General features: G+C 39.9%; 1 protein-coding gene across 6 annotated transcripts in view; it reads left to right on the forward strand.

The window, feature by feature from the left end:
* The window catches only part of Tws (protein phosphatase 2 regulatory subunit tws), a 37,904-nt gene extending 27,453 nt beyond the window's left edge, over positions 1-10,451 (forward strand). For 2 of the 6 annotated variants that reach the window (XM_076774237.1, XM_076774236.1), the window contains 9 exons: positions 1,702-2,014; positions 7,385-7,450; positions 7,704-7,801; positions 8,203-8,481; positions 8,853-9,030; positions 9,167-9,501; positions 9,573-9,788; positions 9,871-10,038; positions 10,139-10,451. In XM_076774237.1, the coding sequence (XP_076630352.1) occupies positions 1,930-2,014; positions 7,385-7,450; positions 7,704-7,801; positions 8,203-8,481; positions 8,853-9,030; positions 9,167-9,501; positions 9,573-9,788; positions 9,871-10,023 (1,410 nt within the window). In that variant the 5' untranslated portion in view covers positions 1,702-1,929 and the 3' untranslated portion in view covers positions 10,024-10,038; positions 10,139-10,451. Of the gene's footprint in view, positions 1-1,701; positions 2,015-4,776; positions 5,513-5,989; positions 6,751-7,384; positions 7,451-7,703; positions 7,802-8,202; positions 8,482-8,852; positions 9,031-9,166; positions 9,502-9,572; positions 9,789-9,870; positions 10,039-10,115 lie in introns of those variants that run through there. The other 4 variants (XM_076774235.1, XM_076774234.1, XM_076774238.1 and 1 more) reach the window with 4 other exon arrangements.
* Positions 10,452-14,468: the final 4,017 nt, after the last annotated feature.

Genomic DNA, 14,468 nt, shown 5'->3' on the forward strand with positions numbered 1-14,468 from the left:
ATTTCAATTTCCGTCGACCCCGGGTCGCTGTGCGATCGCGTCCGTCGATTCCGTCGAATTAATGGGCCGCGTGACGCAGGGAACTCGTTGGTAGTAGTAATCTCGTCGGTATAATGCCGAGGTTGGAAACACGTCGCTTATCCGAGGCCGGTTAATCAGTTGCACGCGGTGCCCTCGGTTTCGCGAACGTGCACAGGCTCGTCTCCTCGTGTTCTTTCGGGCAAGGTCGCATTCGCGTTTCAGATCTTGCTCGCCTGTTTATCCGCGTATTCTTTGCTGTTCCTTTTAACGCCCACGCGCCTCGCCTCGCGCCCGTGGTCAATTCAAACAATCTAGGTCGAACGAAATGCGAACGGAATTTTTATGGGTTTTTTCCCCTTAATTTCTTATCGATCTCGAAATTTCCTCGGGTTTACTCGAGCAACAAATTCAAATTCAACCCTTTGCGCTCGGTGACTTTTTCTCTGGCCTTTGAGCCACCCACCAGGTGAATTTGATTTGTAAAATGTATATTAACGAGAACGTCAGAAGTTACAGGTAGAACGCTTTACAACGTCATTGTATCTTTTTATTTCTTCGTTCTCCGATACCTCTCCGATCGAAAGAACGTTCCTTTGTATCGGACTCGTTAGCAGCTTACGTGCAATTACCGGCGTAAAATGTCATGGGTAGAACATACAGATATCCGTTTGATATTTCCGAAACGTACTCGTTCTATAATAATTTCATAACGAAGCGAAATTGTTTCCAGCAGAGACGAAAGCTTCGTAATTAAAATTTCATCCGCAGCAGTTGCTGGACGCTGACACAGATGGATTTGGAAAAAAAACATCGAGCTATGTTTTCGTTGCTAGTTGTTCCGTAATCTGGTTTTACCGTATACAACGGGAAATCCCATTTCGGTACGAAAATTTTTTTCGCTTTCAAAAAGCAAAAATAAATGGCACAATGTAATATAGAGTTCCGTTTCGCTATCCTTTGTCGTCGTTTCGGCTGACTAAACCCACGCTTTTTCGATTTTCCATTCGCATTTCTGGAAAAGCTGTTCGGTTTGTCTCGGTGCAGCGACCCGCGTCGACGCGTTCTTTCAACTTCCGCGTATTTGCGTTCGCGTTTACTTTTAATCCCTTTCTCATCGCGGCCGGTTACACCTGTTGCCTTCTTTATCTCGGTTCCCCGATGATATTTATGCATTTACACGTCGAACGGTCTCTGGGGTGTGCATACCTATACCGAAAAATGAACGCATTCACGCGCACGCCTTTCAACCGGTCGCTTTGACGCTCGCGCACCCCTACACTCGGGCGATATCGCGCTTAAAAGAGATCAAAAGTCAGCGAAACTATGAGACTGGCCTCCGCGCGAGCACTCGCGAACTTTCTTCCGGGTTCTCGAGATGCCACGAGGCGACACAAAGAGGATTTGCGCCGGAGCCGCCCGGGACCGGTCCAACAGGTGGAAAGTCTTTGGATTACGGTGACAATCTTCGCGATGGAAACACGCATTCCCGCTAGATTGTCCATCGTCCGAGTTTCTTCCAGTCCTAAAATAAGTTTTCGAAAGCCAGGAAACGCGCGTAGCGAATTCTTTTCCATTATTGACATTTAAACGACGTGGAAGGAAACCGGAAGTAATAATAAGCATAGAGTAAAATATAATATATGATTTTCAACTTATCGCTGGACCGTTTCGTGGTTGCAGGATCAACGGGTCAAAGGTGGAGACTGACGTCGGAGACAATCGCGAGGCTAACAGGTGGAAAAGGGTTGAAGTACGCGAAATATCACCACGCGTCACGCAGGGGTGGTGGGTCTATGGGGGGCTCCGCCCCAGCGGCCCCCCGGTTCCAGTCCAAACGGAAACTGTCGGAACGGTGCCATCCTGGCGAGGTCCAAGACCGCCCCGCTTCCGGTACCACCGTCCAAACGGATGAAGAGTCCTTCCAACATCATGAGGCAGTCCAGCCTCACCAAGCTCGGTTCCATGATCAATACCGCCGTGAACAAGAGAGCCGGTGAGTTCTATTTTTTTGTTCCTCTTTTCGCCTCTCTTTTCCCCTACCCTTTACTTTCCTCTTCTCCTCTGTCTCGACACGCTTTATTAATCCCTCCGCATCCCGAAATGCTTAACGACTGGGAACAGTAATTTTTCCCCCGGGCAAGACAGTGGCTCGAGCACGATAAAAAAATTCTGCTCCCCAGTATGATTCTTAACCCTTTTTTACGTACAGTGTACCATGCAACTGAGGAAAAACTGTTGGAGACAGATAAAATTAGATGGTATCGAACGACGCACAATCTAGATATAATTGTTTGCATCTTTATACATCGGTGTTATAATCTTTACTAGACTTCCCGATGTGATTTTAAAAGTACTAAGATACTTGGACCGAGTTATTGTTCGATATTATTACTTAGTACTTTTAAATAGATTGGGACATTATTTGTTCTGGTCAGTTATCGGTACATTTGCTTTAATGATTAATGGAACGTAAGACGCAGAAAGATCCTCGAACGTGCGAGTGACGCAGATTGTTTGCGCCTTGAACCGACCGCATCTACGCACCGTAGACGGAGCCGGGTTGCCGTTCTACAGGGGCCCCGTTTAATGCGTTCGGCGAATATAAGCGGAAACACGCCGACACGCGTAATAAATTGTAAATTAAACGCTTGAACTCGCGTTCGAAATGCAAAGACTGCATGGAGTATCGTGAAAGTTTCGTAACAAGTACCTCGGGCGAAAGTTACTCGTAATACGAGTCTCCGTATCGATCGTGGCTGATCGTCTCCCGTCCAGCGATGGGATCAAGCATATCGCGAGTTTTATTGTATCGCGGGGCAAAAGATTCTAAAGAACAAACGTGTCTACGATTACGATAATAAACGATGCATCATTTCCCTATTTTTCTCTGACAAAATAGATTTCCACCAACGAATGGTCTAGCTCTCGTATCGGATGAGTGCAATTTTATATTTTATAATAAATTATCATTACTTTCACTGTGGCATTCCTACTAAATAGATCACACAAGAATTTGTACTATCATCAATATCAGGGTCTTCAGACAATGCCAATGTTCAATTCCTCTAGAAGAACAAAAAGCAGCCGCGTCTGTGGGAACTTCTTTGTTTTAGATCCATCCGTATAGACGGAAATTTTCCCTCCGTAGATCGTGATCGATCGAATCCGAATTTTTCAATCTACAAATCAATGATATAGAGACATCTCGCCAAGAACGCGCGAACTTTCCGTTCCGTTGGTCGGACCAGGTACAAAATTTTCGCGATAATCGATCAGCGCGTATCGAATTGGATCCCCACTATTATCGTTCTGTTCGCGAACACATCGTAGCGAAATTTTGTGGCCTAACGTTCGTCGATCAGTTGGTAAATTCGCGAGGAACCGACGTCATGTGGCAATAACAATTGTCGTCGCGATCGTAAACGGTGATCGTGTTTGGGAGAAACGTTTCTCGAAGATCGTCGTCGAAAATGATTTCGCGAGCTCGTGTCAAATGTCGAAAGTCTGCCTTTAGCGGTCTGACTAAGAGCCCGGCCGAGGATGAAAAACCGAAAGACGAGAACTCGAACAACGACCACGAATATTATTTCTGTGAGTAGAAAAAGTTTGTAAACAGACACACGGTCACGGTTTTTTAAACGAATCGGTCGTTCCCATCGTTCGACTTGCTTTTAGCGGATAAAAAAACACGATTCGAAACTTTAACGATGCGAAACGCACGTGTGGTTCGATCGATTTTGCCGTGGATGCGGAAAGAATTCGAGGCGAGTGAGTTTAAAGGAGAACTCGTCATGTACCCGGACCAACCACGCGCACCGAATTCGAGCAATTTTTCTGCAAAACCGAACAAGCGTTATCTACGTTACAATTTTGCTGTTTCTGCTCTTTGGTCGAAGTAAATATTTCTTTATTTACGGTAAAGAAACAGTGTAAAGGGTGCCCCGCAGCATGTGGGACCCGCTTCAGCAACTGATTCTGCACATAGAAATAATAAGATAACGTTGCACACACGTATGCCCCATTCGACCTTGTTTTCCAGTTAAAATGAGTTTTATATTGCAATAATTCTTTGAACTTTTTTGCTCCCTACAATTTTACGTAACGTAACTGGCTAATATTTATAACGAAATAGTTAACAGTTTGAGTTAACATTTTTCCTGGTCGACAGTGTATCTAAATTGGAATTGTTCGAGGATTTTGTCGAATGAAGAGCACACGGAGGAATCTCCACTCCGAACGGCCACGTGATTGCTACTCGTTTCCCTTTTCGTTTGTACTTTTCGGACACACTCGCACTTGACTCATAGCAAATACCGTGCCGAGGTAAACGTTGCACCGCGTGTGCACGCTTGTTAGAGCAAACTCATTAACATGCTGCCTCTAACACATTCGACAACGCGAGTTTCGTGTGTCGGTCGAGCTCATACACTTTCGTACCAGTTCGAGACAGACCCGTGCGTCGTTCTATTCGCTAACGTTCGCGCCGTGCAAAACAACCGTTTGTCTCCGTTTATTTGTTTAATCTATTCGGGCCTGAGTTAATTGTTCGATCGAGCGAGTGATATGAAAATCGATCGTTTGTTGACACACGACGAGGAAGAGAACGGTCCTTGCGCTGACTGCGTTTAGAGCCAATTAATCAATTACAGTGCGTACGTAAAGCGAATCCGTATCGATACGGTTGCGCAATTTTCGTTCTGAAAACTCGTCCTCAAGACTAGTCACAAGCCTCGATCATGTTCGATACTATCGTCGTCTCTTTCGACGTGTACTCCACGTCGTGATTGGAATTTAAATTTAAAACGAGCCACGTCGAGGCGTGAATGATGTTTCAAAATTTCGAGTTACGGACTTCTGCGAGTATTTCGAAAAAGAAGAAAATTCAGAACGAGATCCGATAATATAGCCGATAGAACAATATTTTCAAACTTTTCGAGGCAAAGTAAAGGGTCAAAAGTTAATCGGAGACACGTATTCACAGTCGATTGACAGTCGATGTAGATTTTACGGAATCTTTGCGAATGTATGCAAGACCTGAATACTCGTCTGTTCGAGTAGAGCGACGAGTTAGTGTTTCGTTGGAAAAGTTTGAGCCTAGAATGCTCGATAATCAATCCGCATCGGGGAAAAGTCGTATTAATATTCAATGCATGCCGGACGCCGAGACCGTATCGAGAATGTATCGACGAGATCTACTAAAGCGAAACAATGACTTTTCGCTTTTGAACGCGTTCGGAGTGTGCGACTCGTTTCGACTTTGACGACGCGTGAGCCGGTGTACGTTCGCATTTCGTCGGTTTTTTTGCGAGTAGAAAACGAAAAAGGGACGAACAATTAATTGTTTTTGCACCGAAGCCGTTCTAAGCTTCGCTAAAAATGGACCGGTCGATGGCAGACTATCGCTCGACCAAGAATTTTGTACACTTGTCCAGGGATGTGCCGCTGTTTTCCTCCCTGGACGAACTGCACGAGAAACTCACGGAACTCCTAGGTAAACTTTCCTTTTAATGTGCGTTTACTGTGGTAGTCTATTGGTTATAAACATGTCACATAATGTGAATTGAAAGAGGAAAATACGCCGTATAAACGAGACACGAACATACATTTGTAAGATAAACCTATAAATAAATTAATCTCGGTCCTTCAACGTTGCGAGCTGCAATTCAATTACAATGTAATCGTAGTGGCATAAGTCTGCATAATACAGAACATTAGATTAGTTGCTGAAAATCGCTAAAGAAGTTCGAAAATTCATCGATGATTTCACTAGCTCAAAAAATGAGAATTTCTTTTGAAACGGTGGGAGAGGATAATAGAAAGTAGTAGAAAACATTTCGATTTGACAGTATGATATATTTTATAATATATCAATAAAGAAATTTCCTATAAAAACGATGAAAACTCCCATACGCGTAATAGTTTAGAGTTGCTGTTTGAATATTGCGGGTTGCGAAGTTCGTGGAATGGTCGGCGACCGTCGGCAACATTCGTCGTGATTCGCGCGCAATCGGTTTTCGCGTACAAGATGGCGGTTCCCGTGGAGGTAGCAAAACCTGGCTGCGGTGTGACGTCACGCCATAGTAGTGTTGTGCGGTTATGCGTTCGTGAATTCCGCCATTGAAAGTCCGTGATCGTGTTCAGATCAATGGCGGGTTAGATGGACGAATATGTGAAACGGTAAAAGGTTCGGCGAGAGTGTCGTGATTAATCGTGAAGGTTTTGCTAGTTTCTGGTCGCCGGCGTGGCGCGCCGCGCGCGAGTGTTGTATCTCCGATAGAGTAGGCGGTATATTGGACCTCGCACCGGGAGTGAGCTCGCGCGTGCGGATCTCTCTGGTCGCGTAGTGTCTCATGTGCGAGATGGCCGGTAAGTAAGTGTGATAAGCGGCGGGTGTCTGGTCCGCGTCTCGTCGCCGTCGTATTTCTATCGCACGCCGTGCGAAGCAAACGGTGCGTCGCTCCTGCTGGCCGCCTCGCCGCGCCGCGGCAACCTGAACCTTGACCCAGATACTATATCACGGGTTCACGGGTATATCCGCAGCGCTCGCGGTGCACGCAACGTTCTTCTCTTCGTCAATTCCGCATCCTCAAATATAATCACCCGTACCCACTCTCTGGATTCTTGCCGTGCGCGGGGCCAGATGCGCCCGTCGCCGACCACGGCGACGGCAGCGGCGGCGGCGGCGGCGGCGACGGCCTAGAAGCACGATGGATTGCGCCGAAACTTCAAGTAGGCTTACATTTACCTTTTCTCCCGTCTCTTCCTCCCATTTCGCTTTCCCCTCCTTGACTCTTTCGTTCGTCCGCGATATAATTCTTTGCTTCGTTCACTATTTCGCGTGAAACACGTTTTTTTTTCTGTCCACGAGTCACACCGTCGCTTCTCGACTTCCTACATTTATATTTTATCATGCCTCGCAGGTGCACGCTCGACGATATTTTTCTTCAACGTTTCGTTCTTTTCCTTCCTCGTTGTCCTTATCGATTCGCGACGCTTTTCTCACTTTCTGCTCGATCGTACGTGGACTCGATCGAGCCAATAAACTACGTAAGTTTGGAGCAAACTTCTACGCGTCCTTTTTCACCACTGTACATCTGCCGGTTTCATATTCGAGACGCATGATGTAATTGGAACGACTAGCGTTACGAGTTTTCGATTCTTTTCACGATATAACGTTTGTATATAAACACGTTAAAAACTCGTAAGCTGGTTCTAGATGCGACTATATATATTTTATTGGGAATTGGAGTTTTCAGTTGTTTACTCGAATGTCTCCTAATACTTTGCTTTAGTCCCGATTCACAAAAATTTCAACCTTATTTTTCTTGCATTTAACAATGTATTTTTTGCATTTATGTTACAGGCAATGGTGACATACAGTGGTGTTTCTCGCAGGTGAAAGGAACATTAGAAGACGATGTCACTGAAGGTGAGGTCGATTTATGATCATTTTATATTCACTGATAGTATTATCTTATCAGTTAGTGTTTACTATATAAGAAATATAGGTTTAATTTTATTTAATGATCAAGCAATTATCACAATGTTTTATATATTTTCATATATTTAATTGAAATATTTATTAAATTACCAATCTTGAGTATATTTCATTTTGTTTGTTTGTTCATTCTTAGAAAGTATATTTTGTATAACATTATAATTATTTTTGTTGTATGTTCCAGCTGATATAATCTCGTGTGTTGAATTTAACCATGATGGCGATCTTCTTGCAACAGGAGATAAAGGTGGACGGGTTGTTATTTTTCAAAGAGACCCCATTGTAAGTTAAGATGATTTTTATTTTTATTTCTAAATTGAATTCATAAAAATGAATTATCGATATATACATACAAAATTGAGTATGAAATAAATTTTATATATTACTGGTATTTATATTTACTCGTATATGGTAGCCTTTGTGCTTTCAACAAAGAGAAACTTTTACTTTAAAGAAGAATTCTTTCATACCTTAATATTGGATTATTGCCAGATTTATTTGTACAGTATGCAACATTTTTCTATCTTTAGAAAATTTTTAAAGATAACCACCAAGCACGATCGAAAGGATAGTTACATCATGTCAAGTAGTTTTTGTGTAGTTTTAATTAAACGTATTAATCTAGATAAGTTTAGATAAAAGAAATTGATAATTGCAATGAAAAAATGTTATTGTTTGTGTAGAGTAAAAACAGTATACCACGAAGGGGTGAATACAATGTATATAGCACCTTCCAGAGTCATGAACCCGAGTTCGATTACCTGAAATCACTAGAGATAGAAGAAAAAATTAATAAAATTAGGTGGCTAAAAAGAAAAAATCCTGCGCATTTTCTGCTTTCCACAAATGACAAAACAATTAAGTTGTGGAAAGTTAGCGAGCGGGATAAAAGAGTAGAGGGTTACAATACAAAGGAGGAAAATGGTTCAATTCGTGATCCTGCTTGTATCACTTCCTTAAGGGTGAGTAGTTCGTATTTACCGTTTACACTGTTATATCGTGAAATAACTTTTGAATTTGAGTACGCGATAAGACAATACGAAATAAATCGGCTGAATTAATATACATTGAATTTATTCAAATAAATTCATTTTAAACTGCATTCATCTTTCTATAACACTATGTAAATATAATGCTTTCTATACTATTGTATTTCTAACAAAACTGCTTACAATAGCAATATGGTCAAGGAGTTCAAATATGCACATAACATTATAAGACATTGACATTGCGACAATACAAACTATTTATAGCTTTCGTAAATATTATATGAAACAAGATATTTAAAATGTATATGTACGTTCCGCACCAAGCCATTTAATTGCTCGCTCAGGTACCGTCTATAAAACCAATGGAGTTGATGGTGGAAGCATCGCCAAGACGAATATTTGCCAATGCGCACACCTATCATATAAACAGTATAAGTGTCAACAGTGATCAAGAGACATACCTCAGTGCTGATGACCTTAGAATTAATCTATGGCACCTTGAGATCACAGATCAGAGTTTTAGTATCCTTTTACTACGTCGTTCGATGTTTGCTTTGTTTTCCGTTTTCCCGATTTCGAAGTCTTAAGTAGTATCAGTAAACAAGAATATCAATTTTTAAATAAAAAGTGACTTGATTTTCCTAACCATGGTATACAGATATAGTAGATATTAAGCCAACTAACATGGAGGAATTAACAGAAGTTATAACTGCTGCAGAATTTCATCCAGCAGAATGTAACGTTTTGGTATATAGTAGTAGCAAAGGAACAATTAGACTTTGTGACATGAGATCTGCCGCGCTTTGTGACCAACACAGTAAACTCTTTGAAGAACAGGAAGATCCAACCAACAGAAGTTTTTTCTCTGAAATAATCTCGAGTATAAGCGATGTAAAACTTAGTCATTCAGGAAGATATATGATCAGTAGAGACTACCTCAGTGTGAAAGTGTGGGATTTACAAATGGAAACCAGACCTATTGAATGTTACCCTGTATGTAACAATATCTGTGAATTAATTATGTTACATTTAACGAAAGATATTAATTGATGGCATTATTACAGGTACATGAATACCTAAGATCCAAATTATGTTCACTGTATGAAAATGATTGCATCTTTGACAAATTTGAATGTTGTTGGAGTGGTAATGATTCTGCTATTATGACGGGCTCGTATAATAATTTCTTCAGAGTATTTGATCGTACAACTAAGCGTGATTTGACACTGGAAGCAGCGCGTGACATTGCCAAACCAAAAACACTTCTAAAACCGCGTAAGGTTGGTATGAATATTTAAAATATACGTAATGAAGTAGAAGGTAACTGTACGTCGATGTTTATATAAATGCTTTACGTAAAAGGTCAGTACCGGTGGTAAACGTAAAAAAGATGAAATTACCGTCGACTGCCTGGATTTTAATAGGAAGATACTGCACACTGCATGGCATCCATCTGAAAATGTAGTAGCTGTTGCTGCTACGAACAACCTCTTCCTATTCCAAGACAAACTCTAGCACATCTGTATGCAAGTATGTTTATTTGAAATTGTATCAAGTTTCAAATAAAAGCATATATTTGCATGAGTATGTCTCAACAAAAATGATAGAATATCATCTTTTTTTACTTTAGATTATTCAACGGTATATATTGACGTGAGCAGGACACGTTGAACTGAAGAGTCTCAGTGGAATAACGGGTGTCTGAATTACACTGACGAAAGTCAACTATTAACGCGTCAATGGTTGACTGACCGAAAAGTGGTGTACGTAGCGCCGTCCACGCAGCTCGCATATTCATACACACTATGTATACACAGACATACAGAATTGCACGTAACACCTTGTCGCGCGTATATGTGTATATAAATGCATGCAAGCAGAGGCATATGCATAGATCGCCAGACTACTAAAGTTCGCTAGTTCAAATAAAATTGCACGTGGAACCATTGCCCACTGATAGAAAAAAATGTACAGTTCAACCAATCAACAGACTCGTGTTGGCGGTTATTATTTAACTGTTTTTAATCAAATATTTTCGGTTCATTTGTATTATAGGAATTGCGCTATTGCGCAAATTGAAATATGTATTTTTAACGTATGCGATCTTTTTACAGTACGGAATAATGTTCATGAAAAAAGTGTATCAGTTGAACCAAGTGCAAGGATTTAAAAGTTTATTACATGCGACTTTGTGTATTTCCGATACGTGTGCGTAGCACATACATACACTTACTTAATAAATTATTTCCAGAATAAAATAAAATTAAAAAATGCCTAACAAGCGCAGAATTAAAAGTAGGAATGGTCGTATGTGCCAATGAGATTTATTTATAACTTGTCGCTATTTTATTCTTATTTCAGTATTGCTCTTCGTAAGATTTCGTGTAATAAAAGCCTACATTTTCAGTAGATAGTCGATTCAAAATTAAAATTTTTTCGTATCGAAAACTACTTCTTCCTTCGATCTTAGGGTAAATATATTTTCACACTTATTAGTAACAGCGATTAATGGATTAAAATATACCAGCAGTTACCATTACGGATAAAACGAAGCTTTCGATTACTTAAATTAATCGTTCGTCATCGTTTAGTACAAAAAAAGTAAGGTTAAATGATAGGACTATATTCTCTTGTTTTTATTTTCGTAAGAAAAATCTTCATCTTTTATCGAATGCCAGTTGAAAACAAATATTCGCCGATACGAGTCGAAATGTGAAAATATGAATCGAATTCCACATGCTACCAAAAACTTGAAGGAAATGTTCAATATTTATGCATTGCATACTTTAAGCAATAAACAGCATGGGTGGTGCGAGGCACCATTCGTCGATTGTCGCTTTCTAATGAAAAATTGCTCGGCCAGGAAATATATACGGAAACTGTGGTAACTATAGACGGAATACAGATTTTCTAATATTTCTTATTGATAACTTATTAACACTTATACACTTACACATATAAGCAACGATTTCGTACACAGATAAAGATAACCTTAAAAAGTGCATTTGACGATGGTAAGCTGGGCTTGCAGAGTTTATATAAATTAAATATGCGCTGTGTAACATGTATATTAACGGAATGTAACTATAACATTCGCGAAACCTATAGGGACGAAATTCGATGTACTAATAAGATCGAAACATACGCGCGGGTTACCAATCGCGATCAAGGTGAACACAATTGAAATTTTTTTAACAATAAAAAACAATAGCGAAAGTTGTCTTGGCGACACAATACCCAACATCGGTGACTTGAATTATACATGATCAAGAATTAGAGCTAAATAATTTTCACGTGTACAAATAAGGATTCTTGATACAAGCTAACAATCGACTTTCGAGATTTCCTAACGGTACATAAGCAATCATATAGTTTTATAAAAACAAAAAAAAAATATATATATGGCCGCTATATTAAAAGGAGATTTGCTCGGACTCGCCAATTGTCCTTGATTTCATATAAATTCTCTGAAAGATCTGCTATGTCGCCAAAAATAAACGTGATGTGAAATTATGCGCTTCGATTAGTTCCAACCGATCACATTCTTATTCAAACGGTGTAACATTTAATATTAAGTTTTAGGTATCGAAAATTAATTAATTAGGTATTTTATGCGTTAGATTTCAGAGCCAACAAAATTATTAAATAATATTATTACGTTTCCTGCGATGTAGCTTTCACTCGTCTTATAGTTTCATACAAAAATTATGCACGCGAGAATATATAAATATCCGAGAATTATACTTGAATCTCTGCTAGGGTATCGCTTAAGGTATTCGATCCCGTAATTAACATATTTGTATGGGGAAAAAGTAACGGGGGAAAAAAGAAACCGACTTGTACGTTTTATTCACTGCAATGCATGAAACGTAATAATGAAGTACCAAGCCAAGACTTATTACTCAGTATCTTTGTAACGCGACATTCAGGCGATTGTGTACTCACGGAGAAAGAGGGTGAAAAGACACGAATAAAAATGCAAAACCATAATCGATGTAAGCTGTAATCATAATACGTTTATCAAAAGGATATTAAGGCGCGATGAAACCGCGATATTCGTTCTGTGCTCGAACAAAATGTAGAGTTATTTTTACAATAAGTAATAATATTATCGCTATTATTATTATAGGGACTCTGCGTTACTTGGTTGTTTTGTTAACTGCTATGCAGGTTCAGTCACGATGATGACCATTTGATCTATTCGGTTAGCTAGGTAGCATGATGTCGATGATGTAATTAATCGCGGACTAAAACGATTGTGTTAAGTGGCCGGAATAAAACCGATACTTGTCACGCGGTGAAGCGGTTTCATGGGAGCTGTTATTATACAGGGTGTTCCATAATTTAGGTACACCTGAGTGCTTTTTTGTCCAGAAATAACTCGGAAACGTGATGATTTCAAAACGTTCAACTTATTTTTTAACGAGGATTTGCGCTTCTTTTAGTTGTACTTACAGGGCATTCTGCATTCCAAAGCACTCGAAGTATGCAACGAAGGGCTCGGGGTTCCCGTCGGATCTTTCTTGAACGTTCGTAAAGTTAATTGTTGACGAGATCAATCACTAATACGAGAACTACAATATGACAAATTGTCGAAAAAGAAAAATGAATCACTGAAACTGACAGTTACAAAATCACTTAAATGCAATTTATATCTGCTTACTTGATACGGAGGATGGAAGGGGGTGGAAGGGCAAACCTGAGATGTCCTGTGCATGATGAATTCCTCCGGAAGACATACTGACTTAGAAAAAAATGCCTTACGACGTCGTATCATCGCTGCATCCGTGCATCGGACAATCCGAATTGACGTAAAAGTTAAAAAAAAGAACGTTGAGCAGAGTAGAACTTTTGGCACGCAGGACCTGTCTCGTTGTGATAATAAACGTCATTGTATTACTAGCCGAATGTTGGAGCTCTATTTTTATTAACATACCACATACGTATTATTAGTCCATACTTAGCATTTTTATAGCGAATACATAAGGAGTCTTTTTACCTGTCTTGCGTGAGCAACAAAACGAAACAGAAATGCGATAGCAAAATCCGCGACACTTTCGCAAGTTAAATTTTACATGGATTTTCTTCGTAATATCAGTGGTATATATATATATACATATATATACCACATATTTCCGTCACGCGAAAGACAGTAAAAGTCGATCGTTATAACATGAATTCATTTCTTCTCGCCGATGCACGCAATTAAGTAAAAAGAACGATCATGATATCCATCGTCTAAATGCGGATAATCGTGCCATAGAACGTTTATGCGTAAAGATATTGTGATTTTTACTCTCTTCTTTACATTCTATCCAACCCCTTCGATAGAAAATTGATCTAGTTTGTTTTGTGAATCAAAATTACATGTCTGCACGAAAGCCGACGGATCACGGAATCGATGTAATTTAAAGCGTTAGCGAGAAGAGTGATGGATGTACAAGCATAAACAAATAATGAGCAACAAACTTGTCAAAAGTCCTCAACGGTAATCGAGTAACAATAATTTTTCGCACCTGCTTTTGATTTTTACCATTCCATCTGATCGTGATCGTTTCGATCGATTCTCGGACGGATCTCGAAGAGATTTTGTTTACAAACAGTCTACCTGAATTTCTTCGAGATTATTTCGAGTTTACTTTGTACCGCATAATGTGCCTCAAGAGTTGTCAGCATTACCGAGTGAACAAGTGGCGATTCAAATTCATGGTATCGATTAATCTGTTTGCAAAAGAAAACGACGAAGAGTAATAATAATAGAATCGAGTTGAAAAGCTGCGAACGCATACATTGTCGATAAGATTCGTCGTAAAACATTGATACCAGGAAAACAAGACCAGACAAGAAGCGAATTTCCAAAGAGATCGCTAATGAAAAGACACTTGTATTATAATATAACGTTATGATAACATATGTAAGCGCATTAAAGATTCGATTAATTAACGGAGAAACGAATGAAC

The sequence above is a fragment of the Colletes latitarsis genome, chromosome 10 (assembly GCF_051014445.1).
Source record: "Colletes latitarsis isolate SP2378_abdomen chromosome 10, iyColLati1, whole genome shotgun sequence".
Lineage (NCBI taxonomy): Eukaryota > Metazoa > Arthropoda > Insecta > Hymenoptera > Colletidae > Colletes > Colletes latitarsis.